Source organism: Carcharhinus amblyrhynchos, chromosome 20 (assembly GCF_965287045.1).
Source record: "Carcharhinus amblyrhynchos chromosome 20, sCarAmb.v2.hapA, whole genome shotgun sequence".
In the NCBI taxonomy this organism is placed as follows: Eukaryota; Metazoa; Chordata; class Chondrichthyes; order Carcharhiniformes; family Carcharhinidae; genus Carcharhinus; species Carcharhinus amblyrhynchos.
The window spans coordinates 28,679,313-28,701,875 of record NC_137343.1 but is presented as its reverse complement, the minus strand read 5'-3'; the positions used below and the strand labels follow the sequence as shown (position 1 = coordinate 28,701,875).

General features: G+C 42.7%; 1 protein-coding gene across 1 annotated transcript in view; it reads right to left on the bottom strand.

The window, feature by feature from the left end:
* Positions 1-22,563, bottom strand: part of hip1ra (huntingtin interacting protein 1 related a) — a 165,250-nt gene that overhangs the window by 88,784 nt on the left and 53,903 nt on the right. The window contains 4 exon segments of the mRNA XM_080208802.1: positions 3,986-4,066; positions 16,012-16,068; positions 19,934-20,076; positions 22,118-22,181. Of these exon segments, the coding sequence (XP_080064928.1) occupies positions 3,986-4,066; positions 16,012-16,068; positions 19,934-20,076; positions 22,118-22,181 (345 nt within the window).

Below are 22,563 nucleotides of genomic sequence, written 5' to 3'. Positions count from 1 at the left end.
CTGGACCATAAGAAAACAAGAAGGCATATGGAAGGAAATAAAATATGGTTACTGTGCTATCTCCAGCTGTTTCTGCAAAGCCGAGAAACAGCTGCATATAAAATGTTAAGTCATCCTAAACTGTACACTCTGCACCTGTATCTCCCTCTGTTTGGCACATACGCATCTGATCATAGAATCCCCACAGTGCAGAAGAGGCCATTTAGCCCATCAAGTCAGCACCAACTCCCTGACAGAGTATCTTACCCAGGCCCTTTACTCTTCACCCGGCACATTTCCCATGGCTTATCCTTCTAACCTACACATCTTGCGATGCTAAGGGGCAATCTAGCATGGCTAAATCCACCTAAGCCGCACATCTGATCACACAGTGCAAATTCATCTCTTCCAACCTTGTTACTAGGTAACAAATCTCCATTTGAGCTTTGACAAAGGGTCATCTGGATTCGAAATGTCAGCTCTTTTCTCTTCTTACAGATACTGCAGATCTGCGGAGATTTTCCAGCATTTTCTCTTTTGGTTTCAGATTCCAGCATCTGCAGTAACTTGCTTTTAACAAATCTCAGTTTTCAGCCTTACTATTACAGCATATTGAATTTCTTTTAAGATTGTGTTAAGCTTCTCTAATCACTATCAATAGTTTAATAAAATAATTCCATACTGTGTGCAGTTTTGGGCGCCACACCTGCGCAAAGATATTTTGGCCTTGGAGGGAGTGCAGAGGAGGTTTACTAGGCTGATACCGGAGTTGAGGAGGTTGAGCTATGAGGAGACGCTGAATAAACTAGGCTTGTACTTGTTAGAGTTTAGAAGAATGAGGGGAGATCTCATTGAGACGTATAAGATGATGAATGGGATGGATAGGATAGAGGTGGAGAGACTCTTCCCGCTCAAAAAAGACAGTAGGACTAGGGGGCACAGCCTCAAGATAAAGGGGGGGCGGTTTAGAACGGAGTTGAGGAGGAACTTCTTCACTCAAAGGGTGGTGAATCTCTGGAATTCTCTGCCCGTTGAAGTGGTGGAGGCTGCCTCGCTAAATATTTTTAAGACTCGGGTTGATGGGTTTTTGATAAGAGAGGGGATTAAGGGTTATGGGGAGAGGGCGGGAAGGTGGAACTGAGCCGCGACAGATCAGCCATGATCTTATTGAATGGCGGGGCAGGCTCGAAGGGCTGGATGGCCTACTCCTGCTCCTATTTCTTATGTTCTTATGTTCTTATGTAAGAGGGTTCCCTTGGAGTTTTTTTCAGTTACTGCATAGCAGCAGATGCAACCCCAGTTCTATATTCCATGTAAATAATGCAAAAAGAACTAGGAATAACCAGCACACTCAATTTCAAAAGAGGAGGATAAAGATTGGTGGTTGTCAAAGTTTAAATATAACAAATGAATTAGCTTAACGTTCACCAATTGAAATACTTAAAAATGACAAGATACAATCTTTAACTGCTATCCTATCTCTAGTAATTCCAATTTAAGCAATATTCTTCTCAGTCTTGCCAGAGGCAGGTACAATTTTGTCTTTTAAAAGGCATTTAGGCAGTTACATGGGTAAGATGGGCATAGAGGGATACGGGCCAAACGTGGGCAATTGGGACTAGCTTAGGGGTTAAAAAAAGGGATGGCATGGAGCATTGGGCCAAAGGGCCTATTTCCATGTTGTGGAGATGCATCTCCACATCATGACTACCATTGACACCGCAAACTGCCAGATCCAAGTGGAGAGGATCTCCAGGAAGATTGCGCAAATCGACACCTGCTCTGAAACCCCAGGGGAACAAAAACAAAATGAAAAAAAGCTCAGGTTAAAACAAACACTCCATTATTTAGGATTAATTATTCTTCTGCATTGTCAATACGTGGGTTGTCTGAAGCAGGCAAATCGGCCCATAAACAGAGCAGAATTTGAACATACCTCTCACAAAACACATGATAAAAATACATCTCTTAAAAGCACAGTATCGTCACACCAGGCTCACACTTACAAAGAACTGCCACATGGAGGAAGTAAAGAAGATTGACCAACTTCCATAGAACTGTACTTCACCAATGAATCAATGTTTTCAGCAGAGGAATGGGGAAAGATAGACGAAAATAAATTTCATTCTGAAAGGAATGATTAACGCTAACTCAATATTAGATTTGGGGTTAAACTCTCTGAGACAGTACAAACTGATAAAACAAATCCATTCCAAGAGGACACAAAACACGAAAACTTACCCTGATTATTGCTTAAGTGAATAACTTTTACAAATTGGTAGCACACTCTCATCTTCAAAAGGCCATGGGTTTAAGGTGTACTCTGGAGATGAGAGTACGCCACAACTTTAACGAAGAGTGAGGAATTCTCCCCAGTGTCCTGGTCAACTATTCTTCTCCAACCAACATGCTAAAACTGATTACCCATTCATTTATCTCATTGCGGCTTTTAGGAACTTGCTCTGGCCAACTGGCTCCTCCATACCACCTTGCCCTACATTACAGCAGTGTCAACATTTCAAATGGACTTTGTGGCTGAGAATTGATTTAGAATGTGCTTCGGTTGTGATCGGTGCCATATAGATCATAGATCATAGAATCCCCAGTGCAGATGGAGGCCATTCAGCCAATCGAGCCTGCACTGACAACAATCCCACCCAGACCCCATCCTCGTAACCCCATCTATTTACCTTTCTAATTCTCCCCTGACACTAAGGGGCGATTTAGCACAGGCAATCAATTCAACCCGCATATCTTTGGACTGTCGGAAGAAACCAGAGCACCCGGAGGAAATCCATGCCGGCATGCAAGTTATCTTTGTTTCTCTTGAAGAATCACTCAGATTCACAATAAATACAACAAATGGACAAATTAATATCAGTGAAGTGTAAAATAAGCACATTGCTTCTGGTGTATTGGAGGACAACTATTAATGCACCATACATAATGTATATAAAATATATATCAGAGCTACTAATGGTGACTGATTAAGCGAGAAACTGCATGTTTGGCAGCAAGAGGGAGCAAATAGCAGGAGTGGATTTGGAGGAAGAATATGGACAAAACTTACCGAGATGTCAACTATCATGAATCTGGAACCTGGAGTATTTAACAGAAGTATAATAAATGTCTACATTTTAAGCTGGACTGGAGGCCATGATAGAGAAAATGTGGCCAGAAACTAATACAAACAGCAATTAATTAACAAAAACATTTCTCTTCTTCCAATGTGTTTTGTGATAGCAGGTATAATTTATTTTATATGTTTTTTTATTCTTTATGGTCAGATTTTGTTAAATGATTCTGAACATGGAACGCTGATACTTAGAATCATAGAATCCCTACAGTGCAGGAAGCCATTCAGTGCATCGAGTCTGCATCGTCTCTCTAACACAGCATCTTACCCAGGCCCTATCTCTGTAACCCTGTGTATTTCTCCGCTAATCTCCCTACCCTACACATCATGGGACATGAATGGACAATTTAACTAGTCCAACCTACCTATCCTGCACATCTTTGGACTGTGGAAGGAAACCAGAGCAAACCCACGCAGACACGGGGAGATTGTGCAGATTCCACACAGTCACCGAAGACCAGAATTGAACCCGGGTCCCTGGCACTGTGAGGTAGCAGTGTTAACCACTGTGCCACCGTGCTGCCCATACAGCCTCGTAGAATTGATAAGGAGTTGTCTGCATTCCACTATTAGAAACAAGTGCTTCATGTCAACTGCCTAAATACCAATAACGATTGAGCTTCAAAAGTCATCTGTTGGTTGCAGCATGTGTAAGGCACTATATAAATGCAAGTTTTTCCGCATTACCTGATTTGATCTTGTAAACATCCTGTTTTGTGTCAACGAAGCATACTTTAAGCAGCTTAACATCAACTCAAGAGGCAATGCATGAAGCTTTAAGTTTAATGCATAGATTCAATCTGGATATCTCTTCAGAAAAAAAAATCCAAACAAGACATGCCATTTAAATAAATATAATGAATTAGATACCTTTTTATGAAAATCCATCTTGGTTCCGAGAAGTCTGACGTAGACGCTTGCCAGCTGCCCATACCGATCATGCATATGGCCCTAGAGGAATTTTTTTAAACAAAACTTTAATCACCAAATGAAGAGATACGCAGTAGCATTTCAAAAACAAACTACATGAAGGATTGGATTCTTGGAAGCAAGATTCATACTAAGCAAAACATCTTATAAATTAAAAGATTATTTTGTTTAATGGAAAGTTCTCAAGAGAATAATATCCAGTCTATATCAAGTAACATTTGGGGCAGCACGGTGGCACAGTGGTTAGCACTGCTGCCTCACAGCGCCAGGGACCTAGGTTCAATTCCCAGCTTGGGTCACTGTCTGTGTGGAGTTTACATAAGAACATAAGAAATAGGAGCAGGAGTAGGCCATCTGGCCCTTCGAGCCTGCCCCGCCATTCAATAAGATCATGGCTGATCTGTCGTGGCTCAGTTCCACATTCCCGCCCTCTCCCCATAACCCTTAATCCCCTCTCTTATCAAAAACCCATCAACCCGCGTCTTAAAAATATTTAGCGAGGCAGCCTCCACCACCTCAATGGGCAGAGATTCACCACCCTTTGAATGAAGAAGTTCCTCCTCAACTCTGTTCTAAACCGCCCCCCCTTTACCTTGAGGCTGTGCCCCCTAGTCCTACTGTACTTTCTGAGCGGGAAGAGTCTCTCCACCTCTATCCTATCCATCCCATTCATCATCTTATATGTCTCAATGAGATCTCCCCTCATTCTTCTAAACTCTAACGAGTACAAGCCTAGTTTATTCAGCCTCTCCTCATAGCTCAACCCCCTCAACTCCGGCATCAGCCTAGTAAACCTCCTCTGCACTCCCTCCAAGGCCAAAATATCCTTGCGTAAGTACGGCGCCCAAAACTGCACACAGTACCCCAGCTGCGGTCTCACCAATGCCCTGTACAGCTGCAGCAAGACCTCCCCACTCCTACATTCAATCCCCCTCACTATGAAGGCCAGCATCTCATTTGCCTTCCTGACCACCTGCTGCACCTGCAGGCTGGGTTTTTGCGACTCATGCACAAGGACCCCGAGGTCCCTCTGTACCGTCGCCTGCTGCAGTTTTTCACAGTATTAGTAATTATTTGCTGGTTGCCAAGAATGATATAAACTTCACATTGTATTCAAAATGCATTTCTCATGGCCACTAACTATATCCTTGCGCACTGGCTGGAAAACATGTTCCCTGTGTCTGTGTGGATTCCCCCTGGGCACTCCAATTTCCTCCCACAGTCCAAAGATGTCTGGGTTAGGTTGATGCTAAATTGCCTCTTAGTGTCAGGGGGATTAGCAGCCTAAATATGTGGGCTTACAGGGATAGGGCTTAGATGGGATTGTGGATGGGCTGACTGACCTCTTTCTGCATTGCAGGGATCCTATGATCTCTATAATTTTACTCACTTATGAGCACTAAAGTTTAGTAAAGGCAAGCACCAGAACTCTCCGGCTCTGCCTTGGTTGATTTTCCGGCTGTTTATGTGGTGATCCATTTAAATCTGTTTTGACTTTAGTAGATTTGAAGATCTCACCAGCAGAAGGGGCCAGAAAATCCTGGCCAAGAAATTTATTATTATTTATTTCCCCTTTAATTACCAAATGCCTCAGTCTTGAATATTCTAGTACCACTATATGCCTCATCTGCAAATTAGATGAACAGTTATCAGTGTGACAGCAACACTCTTTACGAGCTGAAACTTAATCTTACATGGAGAAAGGCAATGGTGTAATGGTATTATTGCTAGGCTATTAATCTGGAAGCTCAGCTAAAGTACTGTGGACTTAGGTTCAAATCTTGCCATGGCAGTTGGTGGAATTTGAATTCAACAAAAATTATCTAGAATTAAGAGTACTGATAACCAATGAAACCATTGTAGATTTTCGAAAAAAACCATCACTAATACCTTTTAGTGAAGGAAATCTGCCGTTCTTACCTGGTCTGGCCTACATGTGACTCCAGAGTCGCAGCAACAAGGCTGACTCCGAACTGCCTTCTGATGGCAATTAGGGATGGGCAATAAATGCTGGCCAGCCAGCAACGCTCATGTCCCACAAATGAACTTTTAAAAATATTGTGCGCTAAGGTGTGTTACTGGGAAAAAGAATCTTTTTTTCCTATTATAAAATTGCTGCTGCATAACATGTTAGATTGCACTTCATTTGATTTCACTATAGTAGACGGAGCCGATCAACTATACAATGCCTTATTTCAATAACCGGTGAGTGAATTCATTCACAAATGGAATCTTTTACAGACACCACCAACACAGATGAGATAACCACCACTATAAAACACCCTGAAAGCCTGGAAATAGGTTCCAAGGGGTTAGAGAAGTCTCTTTAGCTCCCTATTGAACTTGAGATGCAAACATTCGAAGAAGGGAATATACAATTTGATTCCTCACTGAATACAGTCCAAGAGTAAACACAAGCAGAGCATGCTTAATTCATCCCAAACATGCTTAACTCCACAGCATGATAAAACAAAACATTGATAGACATTTATGCTTTTTCTAAATACTTGATCCATTTGCTCTGACAGCTGGTCTCCGGCCTTTATCTAACAATTCCTACAATATATTAGTCGATTGAGCATGTTGGTGATGGAGGTTAAAGGGTGGGAAATATTTGGGCATACAGATGTAGTTTAAACCCCATTTTAGAGTAATACATTCTAGCCTTATTTTTATGTTTCGCAGTCTGCATTTCAATGTCCATAATTATAAGGAAATTGCCAATGTAAATTTGTCACATTGTTTCCTGTGGCATAAGTTGCTGTGATAGTTTGAAATTTGGCATCCTTGAATTTGTCCTGATGAGTGTCATTATAAGTGTGGGTGTTGGATTTGATCATAAGAAATGGTGACAGGAGGAGAAAGCACACACAAAATAATTACAGATAGATAAAAATGTATGCTAATTTATACAATTAGAAACCTTCTGTATTAACTGCATGATAGCCACGATCTGATGATTGATTCCTCGTTATGACATAGATAATGTTGTACTGCTGGGTCTCTTTGTAAACTTTGCATAGATCTACGTTTTTAAACTCCATACTGTTTACTCGGGACTTCACAGTACCAAGGACAAACTTTAACTCAGCTATGAACACAATTAGAAACTATTATATTCAGTGGTGGAGGGGGCAGAAAGTTACTTTTCCCATCCCACTCAGTGAACGGGGATTTGGCTGGCCGCCAAACTCTCCAACCCCGCTGCAGCAGGAGCGTGGCATGAACGGCCACTAAGATCGCATCCAGGGTTTCTTTAGGAGAGCTTACAGTTATTACTGACACTGGCTTTGCTGCGTAAGTCATCATGAGTGCTGGCTGACTCAGTGTAATTGCAGCTGATCGTAAGGGTGAGCAGAATGTCACAGCATTTCTGATGTGCACCCTCGTGGGCGTCACCTCCAGATATTTTTTTTCCTTGGTGGCTGCTTCATTGGAGACTCAATTCCTATTTATAGACTGATGTGGATGTGCCGGCGTTGGACTGGCGTAAACACAGTAAAAAGTCTGACAACACCAGGTTTAAGTCCAACCGATTTATTTGATAGTAAACTCACAAGCTTTCGGGTTAGTCCCTTCGTCAGGTGAATGGAGAGTTCTGGCCTCAGACAGAGCATATAAAGCACAGACAGTTTACAGATTACTGTTTGGAATGCAAATCTTTACACCTAACCTGTTGTTCAAGTCCTAAAGTGGCCGACAGTGTATGTGGAAGGAGCACTGATCACAGGTTAAAGAGATGTGTATTGTCTCCAGACAGTACAGTAAGTGAGGTTTTGCAAACCCAGGCAAGTCACGGGGGTTACAGATAGTGCGACATGAACCCAAGATCCCTGTTGAGACTGTCCTCGTGTGTGTGGAACTTGACTATCAGTCTCTGTTCAGCGACTCTGCGCTGTCATGTGTCGTGAAGGCCGCCTTGGAGAACGCTTACCCGAAGGTCAGAGGCTGAATGCCCGTGACCACTGAAGTGTTCGCCAACAGGAAGGGAACAGTCTTGCCTCTGACCTTCGGGTAAGCATTCTCCAAGGCGGCCTTCACGACACACGACAGCGCAGAGTCGCTGAGCAGAGACTGATGGCCAAGTTCCACATTCATGAGGACGGCCTCAACAGGGATCTTGGGTTCATGTCGCACTATCTGTAACCCCCGTGACTTGCCTGGGTTTGCAAAACCTCACTCACTGTGCTGTCTGGAGACAATACACCTCTCTTTAACCTGTGATCAGTGCTCCTTCCACTCACATTGTCGACCACTTTAAGACTTGAACAACAGGTTAGGTGTAAAGATTCGCATTCTAATCAGTAATCTATAAACTGTCTGTGCTTTATATGCTCTGTCTGAGGCCAGAACTCTCCATTCACCTGACGAAGGGACTAACCCGAAAGCTTGTGCGTGTAGTATCAAATAAATCTGTTGGACTTAAACCTGGTGTTGTCAGACTTTTTACTGTATTTATAGACTAACAGATGATCAAGAGTGTTGCTGGGTCTATTTGGCCCTGGAATAGAATTTAGCCACCATGTGAACAATGAAAGTTTATAGACAGGCCCAGAAGCAATGAGGGGACACAGATATATTGATGTCTCAGCGTTAGCAGCCTTGGGCTGGGCCAAGAGGCTGTGGGCTCGAGCCACATTTCAAATACTTAAACACAAGATCCAAGCTGACTGATTACTGCAGTACCGAGAGAGTGCTGCACTGTCAGAGATGCTGCCTTTTAAATAAGAGTTAAGTTGGAGTCTATGTCTGTCTATCAAAAGAGGTAGAAGATCTCATGACACTAATTCAAAGGGTCTGTCCAGTGCCCCAGTGCCTAGATTTTATGACTCTAAACCTTCTGTTGTGTGTGGGACATGATTAAGTGCAAATTAGCTGCTGCATATCCAACAGTGGCCCCACTTCCAAAAATACAGGAGCAAGGATGTCTTACTGCCGCTGTACAAAACCTTGGTGAGACCACATTTAGAGTATTGTGCGCAGTTTTGGTCTCCTTATTCAAGAATACAAGGCTCAGTAAGAAGTCTCACAATACCAGGTTAAAGTCCAACAGGTTTATTTGGAATCGCAAGCTTTTGGAGTGCTGCTCCTTCCTTCACCTAATGAAGAAGCAGTGCTCTGAAAGCTCGTGATGCCAAATAAACCTGTCGGTTTTTAACCTGGTGTTGTGAGGCTTCTTACTGTGCCCACCCCAGTCCAATGCCGGCAACTCCACACCAAGAATAGAGGGAGTGCAGTGAAGGTTCGGACTGATTCCTGGATGGCAGGACTGTCATATGAATAAAGTCTGGGCTCACTGGGTCTGTATTCACTGGAATTCAGAAGAACGAGAGGGGATCTCATTGAAACGTATAAATTTCTGACAGGACGAGACAGACTGGATGCAGAGATGTTGTTTCCTCTGGCTGGGGACTGTAGAACAAGGGGGTTACGATTTCAGGATACGGGAGAGGCCTTTTAGGTCTGAGATGGTGAGAAACATCTTCTCTCGGGGGGGGGTGGTGAATCTGTGGAATTCTCTGCCATAGGCAACTATGGAGGCCACATCATTTGAATAGATTTAGGAAAGCAATAAATGGATGGATGGTGTCAAGGGGCAATGGGAGAGAGACTGCTGGAGTATCCAGCTGGAGTAGACCAGGCTGCATGTTTTCACTTTAGCTCATGCGGCCCAGGTTTCTTGGGGTGGCACAGTGGTTAGCACTGCTGCCTCACAGTAACAGGGACCCCGGTTCGATTCCCAGCTTAGGTGGCTGTCTGTGTGGAGTTTGCACGTTCTCCCCACGTCTGCGTGGGTTTCCTTCGGGTGCTCCGGTTTCCGAAATTTGCGGGTTAGGTTGATTAGCCATGCTAACCTGCCCTTTAGTGTTAGGGAGGATTAGTAGGGTAAATGTGTGGGGTTACGGGGATAGGGTCTGGGTGGGATTGTTGTCAGTGCGGGCTCGATGGGCCGAATGGCCTCCTTCTGCATTCTACACCTCAAGAAATTCAGCAGATGAAAAAGGTGGCGGGAAGGGCTGAGTGACTTTACAGCAGTGCACGTGGGTCAGGGGAGGCTCTCAAATGGCCATCCAGTCAATGTGAACCCCCCCACCCCACAGCCATCTCACTCCCCAAACACTGCCTCCCCTCCCACACCCCAGGAAACAATATTGCACTGGGATTTCAACTCCCCACCAGCCCCTCCACCACCACCATCACCACTATATTCAAACCAATTGGAAACATGGAGAAAAAGTGTAGGAGGCATCCTACAATTACCCTGTTGATCCTCCATGTCTCAGCAGGGTAAATGTGGGTTACAGGAATAGGGCCTAAGTGGGATTGTGGACGGTACAGACTTGCTGGGCCGAATGGCCTCCTTCTGTACTGTAGGGATTCTATGATTCATCAATGAGATGGTTTACAATAGAGATATAAATTAATCTGCCCAATTGTGATATCACGAGACTAGCGGTAATGATATTCAGAGATAATTCACAGTGAGAATTGTAAACTCCTAATCATCAGATAATTGATAGCATTGTCAGTAGCAGTTTAATAGGGAAGGGAGTTGTCCAAATGTTTGTATATTGAGGTTGCACATTACTCTTGCTGCATTGCTTTGAAATTCTCCCATAAGGAACTGATATTAATATTAAGTTTAAGGCCTTATTTTGCTGTGGCATTACCCCTGCAATCTGTATCTTTCTTGGTTATTGGATATTTCTTTCCATTACTGAGGCAGTGGTACCCATGCTTTTTGGTTTATGCAGCTGGACTGCTGGAAAATTCGCTGCGTCGTGTAGGCCACGAAGGCCCCAGTTTCCATGCACAGTTTGCTTTGGTAGGTGGTTTCAATCTGGATTGCTATAACGGTGGAACGATTGTCCCGAGCTAGCTAGAGAAATATTCAGAGTTCCCCATCTTGTTGATATCCAGTGGCTCGAATTGTAAAGTGAGGATCTGTTACTATTGACTGAAGAGTAGAATTGGATGCCGAATCAGTTATGAGAATCACCACTCGAGTAACTGACTGGTGAACAAGTTATTATTCCTCCTCCAGATACCATGCCCCATGAGGGCACTGACGACCATGAGTTTCCATTGGATTGGCCCAGGAATCTGGCTTGGCAAAGAAAGGCAGTGGTTTGCTGTTGCCGTTTACAATATGGCTGACCTCTCTCTGAAACTCCCCAGCTCTTACCAACCTGCCATCAGGATTATTGGAAGGATTTACAGGCTGATAATCAACCTGTTTGGCCACAGTAATGACCTTAACAAGGTCCATGAGATTAGATCCTTGGGAGTATGATTGAGGTAAGGGAGTATAGCTCAGTGGTAGAGCATTTAACTGCTGATCAAGAGGTCCCTGATTGAGGTAATGATTGCCTACCCAATCAGGGTGCCCCACATATATGTAAGTGTCAGGTCGACTAATAATTTGGATTCTGACATTGTACCTGAAGCATTCTTAGGAGTGGGGATAAGTTTGTAAATAAAAGGAATCCGCTGAAGGTACACCAGCCTCTGAGGAGTTATTCCAGCCACATTATGAATGCACCTTCTGTGGCCATTAAGTCCTGAAGTAGGACTTGAACCTGGACAAGCCCAGAAGCAGGGGCACTACCGCTGTGCCACAGGACTGTGAAACTATAGCTCACTGGTGACTCTGCACCTTCAGCAGAGCATAGGAGAACATTAGAGTTTTGGAAGGTCAGACAATTTGTTTAAAATGAGTTAGTCTGAAGATCACTTTATGTAGCTGCTTTTATATTGAATTTAAAGATTGCAGCACATTGGTATTATAAATCACTTAGCTCATTTTAAATCTTGCCCATCCATAACTATATTTCCTTTATTACTATCGATCCAGGGCCTCAGGTGAACACTATTCATCTGTGCCAACTGCAGGAGGGACTGCCAGTCTCAAATAGAGCTCGACACCAAAACAGACAATATTCAACACAGAAGTGACATTTACCCGGGCCCAGCGGGGTCAAGGGATATTCGGGGAGGGGGGGGGATCATGATATTGAATCTGATGATCAGAATGAATGGTGGAGCAGGCATGAAAGGCCAAATGGCCTACACCTACTCCTAATTTCTAAGTCTCCCCAGACAGACTGATGCCATCACAGGGCCAAGCAGGGCAAGATATCTTTCACTTCAGCAAGCTGCTGTATTGAATATAAGCTCTCAGATATAAGGCAATTGGATTCTGATGACTAAAATAAAAGCAAATTACTGTGGATCCTGGAATCTGAAACCAAAAGAGAAAATGCTGGAAAATCTCAACAGGTCTGGCAGCATCTATTAGGAGAGAAAAGAGCTGACGTTTCGAATCCAGATGACCCTTTGTCAAAGCTGATGACTGTTGTAAAAGTGGATGGCTGTGATATGGGATATTTGAATCAAATGAACAAAAAAAAAACAACCTGGCTCTGAATTCATCCAGTAAAGAGCTGAATCAGGATAAACAGGATGATTCTGGTTTGCAAGGAGTGTTAAGTTACCTGAACTCAGTTGGGTGTCATTGGAGATGCAACTACTGACCTGAACGATGCTGGATTAGCAGGAGAGGAATTGAGGACACCAGCCTGGGATCCTTGCTAGAACTGGGCAGATGGGCCTGGTTCTCACATCCAAGGATGGCTACCTGGCAAGCTTCACTATCAAAAATCCAATATGAATAATAATAACCACTTTAACAAGGCTTGGAGAGGGAGTGGTCACACAGCAGCTATGGGGCTATATCTCAGGAAGCAGGAGCAAATTGGTGAGAAAATTTAAATAAAATGTTAATTTATGCCCGTGATAATGGATTTTAAGTAGCTTTTATGCATTTTTGTTTCAGCCTTTAAATAGCTTAGCAACATTGAGGGGTGGAAAGAAGATTTCAGGAGGACATAGGATAGTAGAATGGGTAAACAGGCAGAAGATACGATTTATTGTGGATATACGAGGTAGTACATTGAGATCAAGACAGAAGAAGCGGGAGGATGGACAATGAGAGTCATCAAAAAGACATTGAACAGTTTGGATTAAAAAGGGCCCTAATTATTCAAACACAAAGGACGAGATTCTCCGGCCTTCCAGCCGTGTGTTTCCCGCCAGTGGGAGGTGACGCGTTGTTTGCTAGCGGCGGGATTCTTTAGTCCCACCGCTGTCAGTGGGAATTCCCATTAATGTCACCTCACACCAGTGGAAAAAACCCACAGGCGGAGGTGCACTGCCAGTGGGACCGGAGAATCCCGCCGGCATGAATGGCTAGAGTATTCTGGCCAAATTTCCCCAAGACTGTAAGTGCAGGCAGATAAAGCCACTTAAAAAAAAGGCAAACAACATCTTGGGTTATATAAATGGGGAAAAGAGTAATAGAATAAAGAAGTAACCAATTTATACAGAACGTTGACATACGTCACAAGATTGGTGGTGCAGTTTTCAATACCCCAATTTAACTGGAGCGTTCTGAAGAGATTCACCAGTACGATGTCAGGGATAGGAATCTAAAGTTAAGCAGATAGACTTGGGATACCAGACTGATTCCCAGTATGAAGGGTTTGTCCTATGAGGAATATTTGAATGGAATGATCCTATATTCTCTGGAAATTAGAAGCATGACAGGTGATCACATTGAAACATATGCGAATCTGAGAGAGTGTCTTAACAGGATAGATGTTGAGAGGCTGGTTTGAGAATCCAGAACTAGGAGTCACAGTCTCAGAACAAGTGTTTAGCCATTTAGAACAAAGATGAGAAGAAATGTCTTCAGTCGGAGATAGCTTTGAATCTTTGGAATTCTCTACCCTAAGACCTGTGGATACTCAGTCATTGCATATAATCAAAAATGAAATCAACAGATTTTTGGACATGAGTGAGTCAAGGGATGTGGGGATCGGGTGGGAAAATGGATTAAGGTAGAAGGTCGGCCATTTTCTTCTTGACTGGCAGAACAATCTTTGATGTACAAGAACCTTTTCGGGTAACCCCATCAGAAAGTTCTGTGGGAAGAACTTGAGGAAAAAAATCTATTGAAAGGTGCCTTATAGTAGATGTGGATGAGGTGACCAGCATCTATTATAAGTTCAAATTGTGTCAAATAGACCAATGCATATTTACCACATCAGGAAGTCAACCTCATATCATTGTTTCCAGTAACTGTGGGTTGTGGTGTGTCAGCTGACCTGATATGAGTGAATCCCATTTCTTCGGTGCCAAAATGCATGTTAAAGGCTGTCACTTGAATTTGGGGATGGTCTCAATTTTTCCTGCTTGGAGCAGGATCTTTAGGGGTAAACTTGCCTTATAAATTGGCACATGGCAAGCGGGCAAAAAGATGCGCATGGGATTTTAAGATAATTCCACACAGGGATGGCCCATGAACGGCAATTGACAAACAGAACATAGAATCATAGAATCCTAACAATGTAGATGGAGACTATTCGGCCCATTGAGCCTGCACCGACCACAATCCCACTCTATTCCCATAACCCCACGTATTTACCCTGTTAATCCCCCCTGACACTAGGATTAATTTAGCATAGCCAATCCACCTAAGCCACATACCTTTGGACTGTGAGAGGAAACCTGAGCACGCAGAGGAAACCCATGCAGACATGTGAGGAATGTGCAAACTCCACACAGACAGTGACCCAAGGCTGAAACTGAACCCGGGTCCCTGGCACTGTGAGGCAATAGTGCTGACCACTGTACCACCATTCCACCCGATAGCTTACTTTTATAGTCAGTGTCTAAGTGAACCCCGGCTTTCGGAACAGCTTCTCGAAGCTTCAAAAGTCAACTTATACGCCACAATCTATGGCATCATATGTATAAAAAACTGACTTTTGTGCACATTTCCTGTCAACTGCTGTCACTGTAAATTCCGACACACACACACACAAAACAGAAAATGTCCAAATGAAATTTGTCAGACAATAATTACACACCGTTCCCAAAGAAAACTGCCTGTGCAAAACTTATCTTTCTGTAGCTGTACCCTATCCCACTGTCATCTGAGTAAATGTACTTACAGCATGGAGATTACATACTCAATCTCCATTATAAAGATAGATAGAGGGAAATATCATACAATCATAGAATCCCTATAATGTAGAAAGAGGCCATTCAGCCCATTGAGTCTGCACCACCAACAATCCCACCCAGGCCCTATCCCTGTAACCCCATGTATTTACCCTGCTAGTGCCCCTGACACTAAGGAGCAATTGAGCATAGCCAACCAACCTAACCTGTACATCTATAGATTATGGGATGAAACTGGAACAGCCGAAGGAAACCCATGCAGACAAGCAAACTGTAATGGAAATAGAAATTAGAATCGTGGTTAAATAGTCGTTAGCACTGCTGCCTCACAATGCCAGGGACCCAAGTTCAATTCCTGCTTGGGTCACTGTCTGTGTAGAGTTTGCACATTCTCCCCATGTCTGCGTGGGTTTCCTCCGTGTGCTCCTGTTTCCTCCCACAGTCCGAAAGATTGGTTAGCTATGCTCAATTTTCCCTTAGTGTACCCAAACAGGTGCCGGAATGTGGCGACTAGGGGATTTTCACAGTAACTTTATTGCAGTGTTAATATAAGCTTACTTGTGGAACTAATAAATAAACTAAACTAAAAATAAGGACAGAATATAAGACATGAAAATGAAGACCAAATTACACCTGAGCAGCCCGGTCCAATTATCGTCTCCCCACAGCCTTACTTCATTTGCAGACCACACTTCATCCCCATATATATAATGCATCAGGGGATCTACTAGTAATACATCTTAAAAATCTAATCTCTGCTCGCACTTTCCCTCTACTCAACGTATTAGCATATTCATTCAAACTTGCATGTCAACTTTTCTCATTAGACATTCTGATATACCCTGGAAACGGCAGAAAAATTAAAGGAGAAAATAAAGTTAACAATTTCAGGCCTCATCCTTCTTCATTATAAGTCTCACAATTTTCAAGACTCAACTTACCCACAAATTTCCCATTTCACGGATGTTACTTTTATGCCTGGTGAAGTCGTGAAGAACCTAGAAAGAAGTAGAAGCAGATTTTTGTGACACAAGCAATCATTTCAGTTGAAGATTTGAAACAGTAGGTGCATCAGGAAAAACTAATCTCCCAGACACGGACATAATATAGGGGAGGTGGCAGCCTAGTGGTATTATCACTGGACTATTAATCCAGAAACCCAGCTAATGTTCTGGAGACCTGGGTTCGAATTCCGCCACGGCAGTCAGTGCAACCTTAATTCAATAAAAAAATACCTGGAATTAAGAATCTATTGATGACTTTGTCGGGAAAAACCCACCTGGCTCACTAATGTCCTTTAGAGAAGGTAATCTGCTATCTTTACTTGGTCTGACCTGCATGTGGCTTCAGAGCCACAGCTTTGAACTGCCCTCGGAGGACTAGGGAGGGGCAATCAATGCTGGCCAGCTAGCAATGTCCATGCCCCAGGAATGAATTTTAAAAACTGCTCTAATCAGTATACATTTACAAATTACAGTTATTTCAGTCTCAAATTTACAATTTCCTCTCTCCCATTTATCCCATACTATCAGAGAAGCAAGGTCAACGGGTTGATTGGCTGAGTAGGAGTCAGCCAATCAACCTCTTGACCTTGCTCCTCTGATAGTATCCTCAAACCTGTATTCTGCTTACCCCCGATAACCTATCACCCCCTCACTTACAAGAATCGATCTGTCCCGCCTTAAAAATGTTCAAAGGCTCAGTTTTCAACCTATTTTCAGGAAAGTAATTGCAGATTTCACACAGTTTTCAAATTCAGTGACCGCTTCCAGGCAGAGTGCTAATATTAACAACCTTGAAACTGAACAAGACTTGCCATAGCAAACAAGCAAATGTGTCACCAGTTTGGTGCCTCTTTTAAATATCTTGCATAAACATTTTACAAAGAATGCCTTTATTTGTGTTCCAGACACAAAATGTTGTACATTAGACAGGGAAACTTTACCTTAAAAGATGCCCTCTTGCCCTGAGTAACCACACAGGTGGGTTTACTGGAGCATTTTTTTTAAAGCGACCCTCGCATATTTCCACTATTAACACATTAAAAGTGTAGTAACTAGATTGTTTCCATAATTTATTCAGCGGCATGTTGTTATGATATCTGTACAGATCAATAACCTTGAAAATAAATTCAAACTTACAAGAGTTCACGTTTTAAGACTTTTACTGTAACAAACAGACTAAAAGCATCATTGACTGAACATTATTTTTGCAGGCAACACATACTTTAAACCACACAACAGCACATCCTCCTTACTTTTAACAAACCTAAAAAGCTCATTTCCTAAGTATACTGCTATAGATTGTCCCGTAAGTGCTTTTCGGATTGTTCTGAACTGATTGCAAAGTGACTCGTAGCTCCCGAGGGTTTGCTTCTGTTGTTTTCTTTTCCCAGCGTGGAAAGCTTTAGCCCCCAGGACTTTCTTTCACGGTGAGTGTTTTTCCTGGAGATTCTACCCTTAGTAAGAATTCGGAAAATTCTCCAGCCTTGTTTCAAATCCTCATGAATTTGGTCTTTTCAATCCAAGTGTGATCTCCCACTCACATTCCTGTGCAGTGAACTATCAAGACTTACTTTCACTAGCTGCTCCCTTCCTCTCAGATTCTGGAAGACTGCCTGTGTCTGGGAGTTTCAGTGATATCTTAGAAACCCTTCCCCTTTCAAAGCCCATCCCCATGGCAAGATGAATCACATGGGCCTTGTGTCTAGGCAGAAATGCTGGTTAGCTGTCCATAAGACCCCCAGCTCTCTTTTATCTGAGAAGTAAATGGGCAGTTTAATGCATAACTGTTCACCACCTGACATTCTCAGCATCTTCCTGAGATATTGGAGGCTAGCAGTCTAATAGTCTAATGACTGTGAACACAGATGCTGCTGCCATTGTCTCCAAGAGAAAAAAAAACTTATACCTTATTTCCAGCAAACAACTTGGGCCTCCCTTTAGTATTTAAAACCATGCCACCCAGACATTATCAGAAAGACCTCAGAGCAGGTCACATGACCTGCTTCATTTTGCCCCAGTTAAAGATACAAACTGAAAACAAAACAATCCTATCCATCTGTAATGACTTCAGTCAGGCTAATGAGGTTGGCCCATGAGAGTATGAACTCCCTGATGAATCCTAATCCCACTTAATCACGTTTTAATCTGATGTTTTAAGTTTCCTTTCCACTTTGATTTTTGTTTCGGGCGGTTCCTCTCCCTTTGGGAGCTGCTCCGTTTGAGTTGTTCCTAAGTCAATTTCGTTGATCTGGTTAGCATCAAAAGAATCCTAATTGATGGTCCAATCAGGGGGGTCGCATGCTCCCTATTTAAAGCAGGTGTGTCAGTCTCTCTGCCTGCTGTAGAGAGAGTTCTTGTTATGTAAATATCCTTGTAAATAAAGAGTTATTTCACCATCTTTTTGTGACAATATAAATGTTTTAATTATCACAGTGAGGCTCCAAAGAATGTTCAGGAGGAAGCTTCAACCTCTGATCATCACATTAACCTTTTCCTTTAAAGTGTACAACATGACATCAGTCCTTGTCACAATGTTTTTAACTTCTCTAATCCCTATTCTTGGGATCCAAGAAATGCCAACTTCCATGTGTATATGAAGCACACGGATCAGTAGGAATGGGAATACCAAGCAGCTGCCACCAACAGCATACTATCAATATAAACACACCTTGTGAAATACCTCCCCATAAATCCCCTCTTCACCCCAAACTACACACTGCCGGCAGCCAAACAAACCTTCTCTCACCTGCAATTCATGCTGTAGTGCTGTTGAAAACCAGCCTCGCTTCACAATATCACTATTGTCACAGAGCAGACATAGCTAAGGGGTTTTTTTTCCTGGCCTTGTGGCATAACCTCAGCAGACACTCCAGAGAATAGGGGCAAATAATCCATTTCATAGAATCATAGAATTTGTACAGTGCAAAGAGGCCATTCGGCCCATCAAGTCTGCACTGACTCTGTGACCCAGTATCTTATCCAATCCCTCTTCCCTGCCCTATCCCTGTAACCCCAGACATTTATCATTGCTAATTCATCTAACCTACACAGCTTGAGCCACTAAGGAGCAATTATGCGTGGCCAGTCCACCTAACTAACTGTTCCAAACTTTCCGTCAATCTCATGCCAAAGTTGTAGCAAATGCAATCAGAAGTCCCCATGTAGCCTGGTGCCCCTGCCACTGCCAACACAGTAAAACAGAATGATGGATAACCTCTGGCCTCTGATGGAAGCCAGGGGGTGGCCTTTCTTAAGAACAGGGTTCAACCTTACACCAGAATGAAGCAAAGAGGGAGATCCCAGAGAGGAAAAAGCTGTCTCTGTGTCTTTTCAAAATCCCTTCAGTTTTATACTAAATGCTAAACATGTGAAGTTTGAACACATCATTAGTTTAATGCCACCACAAGATAGACTTTCAAGTCTCCTTTAATTACCAACACCTTACTGTAAAAAAGCATCACTGGACCAGTTTAGGGGAGTGCTCCAAATGACTATTGAAACACAATGCAAACTTGACTGTGTGGTCTATAAAGAACACCCCCATCAATAACGGATATATGGAAATTGATACTAGCCAGCATACTTTTCCCGATCAGTAATAATTGTCTCAACATCTGCCTCAACTTTAAGGTAGGACAAAGATTCACATTGAACCATATTGTTTTGCGTAATCCTAATTCCACTTTACATCTTAAAATTACACTCACAAGATCAGTAAATAAAGTACATTTAATGCATTTAACAATACTGATATGTCAAGATGTTAGAAAGTACTGTTAAAATGAATAATTTGACAATCAGTGATTTGGACTAATCTTTTACAGCAGAACGTTTAGAATTAGACAAAAATTTGACTTACATTGGGATGTCCATCGCGGAGGACCTTGTGTAGGACATGGCAGAACTTCCAGCTCATGATAGAGCTGCTGGATAATGGAAGGCCAATGGCGTAGGACCAGAAAGTAAATGCTCCTTTCTCATGGTGTGTTCCCAATATAATTCATTCAAAGGAGTCAAGAAACTTAGATGCATTAAAAATACAAAATAAGACTGCTAAACTATTTAAAATGAATATGCATTTGTCCCACATTATGAGCTCCTGATAATGAGTAAATTACCAATTCCGATTTAATCTCCAAAGGTTTTGGTGGGATAGCAAGGAGCATTCAGAAAGATTTAGCAGACCGTTCATTTAGAAATAAATTAAAGTTAAACTAAACTCTCCCTCAGAGAAGAAAATTTATTTCAATCCACAAATCATTGAATCCCTACAGTGCAGGAGGCGGCCATTTGGCCCATCAAGTGTGCACCGACACTCCAACAGATCATCCCACCCAGGCCCTATGCCTGTGACCCCATGTATTTACCCCATTAATCCCCCTAACTTACACATCTTGAAACATTAATGGGCAATTTAGCATGATCAAAACACCTAATCTGCACATCTTTGGAGTGTGGGAAGGAAACTGGAGCACCCAGAGGACACAGGGTGAATGCGCAGACTGCACACAGACAGTCACCAAGGTAAGAATTGAACCCAGGTCCCTGGTGTTGTGAGGCAGCAGTGCTGACCACTGTGCCGCCCTATCAAAGCTGGGCGTTTGCATCCTATTTATTCATTAATCAGATACAGTAGTTTGAGATGGGAACATTCAAGGAAGAGACACAATTAGAAACCAGTTTAAGAAAACTTTACAGTAGCTTAATTTACTTGCAGCCTTGAGCATCCATTACTATTACAATTGTATCATACCTCATCCAAGCACAGCATGAAACGTTGTGTTTTGCTGGAAACAATCTTATTTGGGTGGATACAGAGGGAAAACAGTGGCCTAGTAGGAAGCCATTGGATTGCAGAGGCTCACAGCAGCTGCTGGAATTTAAATTCTATTAATTCTACGATTGTAAAGTTAGTCTCAGTGATGCTGACCATGAAACAATCATCAACTGTAATAAAAACCCATGTGCCTCAGTAATGTCCTTCAGGGAAGGAAATCTGCCGTCCTTACTGGTCTGGCCTACATGTGACTCCAGAGCCACAGCAATGTGTTTGACTCTTAACTGCCCTCTGAAATGGCCCTAAAAAAACCACTCAGTTCAAGGGACAATTAGGGGTGTGCAGTAAATATTGGTTTCCTCAGCAACGCCCACAGCCCATGAAAGAATGAAGAAAAAAAAAATACTTGGGCTATGAATTCACTTCCTTATCAATTGTCATGATAATTGTGGTTTCGTGCAAGAGAGGGAAAAACAAACAGGATCCAACTTGCCTTCTAATGGAAGATCTAGTTGAATGACAATCATGTGGTCAAAACTGGCATTTAATTTTTGCTAGCACAGGTGGGGAATCTCTAAGGAGCCACACATACCTAATCATTCCCTTTACGTTCTCTCCTCAGCTTCACATGCATTATATTGTGTGCACAGTTACAAGTGAAAAAACTGATAAGATAGGCGGACTTGTATTGAAGCCATCATATGTGAGCAGGTAGAAAAATAGAGAGAGAGTACTTTGAAAACTTAGGGCAAACCCCCATGCAAGTGTGGTCTTAGGATGGGAGTAGGAGATACCGTTTATTGCACATTGCCTTTCACTTCAAGGAACTATGCTCAAACACAAGGTAGATAAATTGGATGAAAGGCTTCCTTTTTTGCCACCTTTATGGTAGTTCCCATTCAGTGATTAATGGTCATTAATCCACAGTACAGCATTATTAACAAGTTGCCGCTAATCAGATGTCTGGTATGGGAAATGGAAACATCACATTGGTGCAGTGGTGAGAGGTTCCAGGCATATTGTTGATGCGCGACGGGAGAGAGATTCATCTCTTATCTACATCTGATAAGCTGACAGGTAGCTAAAAGGGAAGAAAAAATTTTGAATTCCCAAGTTGACGTATCCCACATTTGATGACTGCCACAATTGAACGATGAGTAGGGTGACCAGGGCAAGTCACGTCAAACTTTGCTAAACAGAGCGATATCATGAACTTCACCTTCAGATGTCGATTGGAATCCAGGAATTGTTTAATATAAAGGATACTGCGTGCGTGTTTTTCTTTGACAGGAACCTCCTGGCTGTTAATAGCTTTGCTGATGCTAGCAGCCTGAAAGAGAAAAAGAAACAGCTGTCAGCCAGGTCAAAATGCTGGCATCAGCAACAGTCAGATAGGTTGAAGCTATGGGAACAGGATGAAGCTGCTTTTCAGATGAAACTTGAACAGTTCCTCCATCTCACCCTTACACAGTCACTGCAATGCTACCAAAGGCAGCACTGACCCACCATACTCAGCAATAGTAAACGGGGCAGAGGGAGGTGGGGGGGGTTGCAAACCTCAATTTGAACCAATCTCAAGACCAGGAATTGCTGTGGGAATCCAAACAGTGCACAAATAGAGATGTTTCACTTTGCTCAGCATAGAATCCTTACAGTGCAGAAAGAGGCCATTTAGCCCATCGAATCTGTACACAGAAAGGATTTAAAAAGCA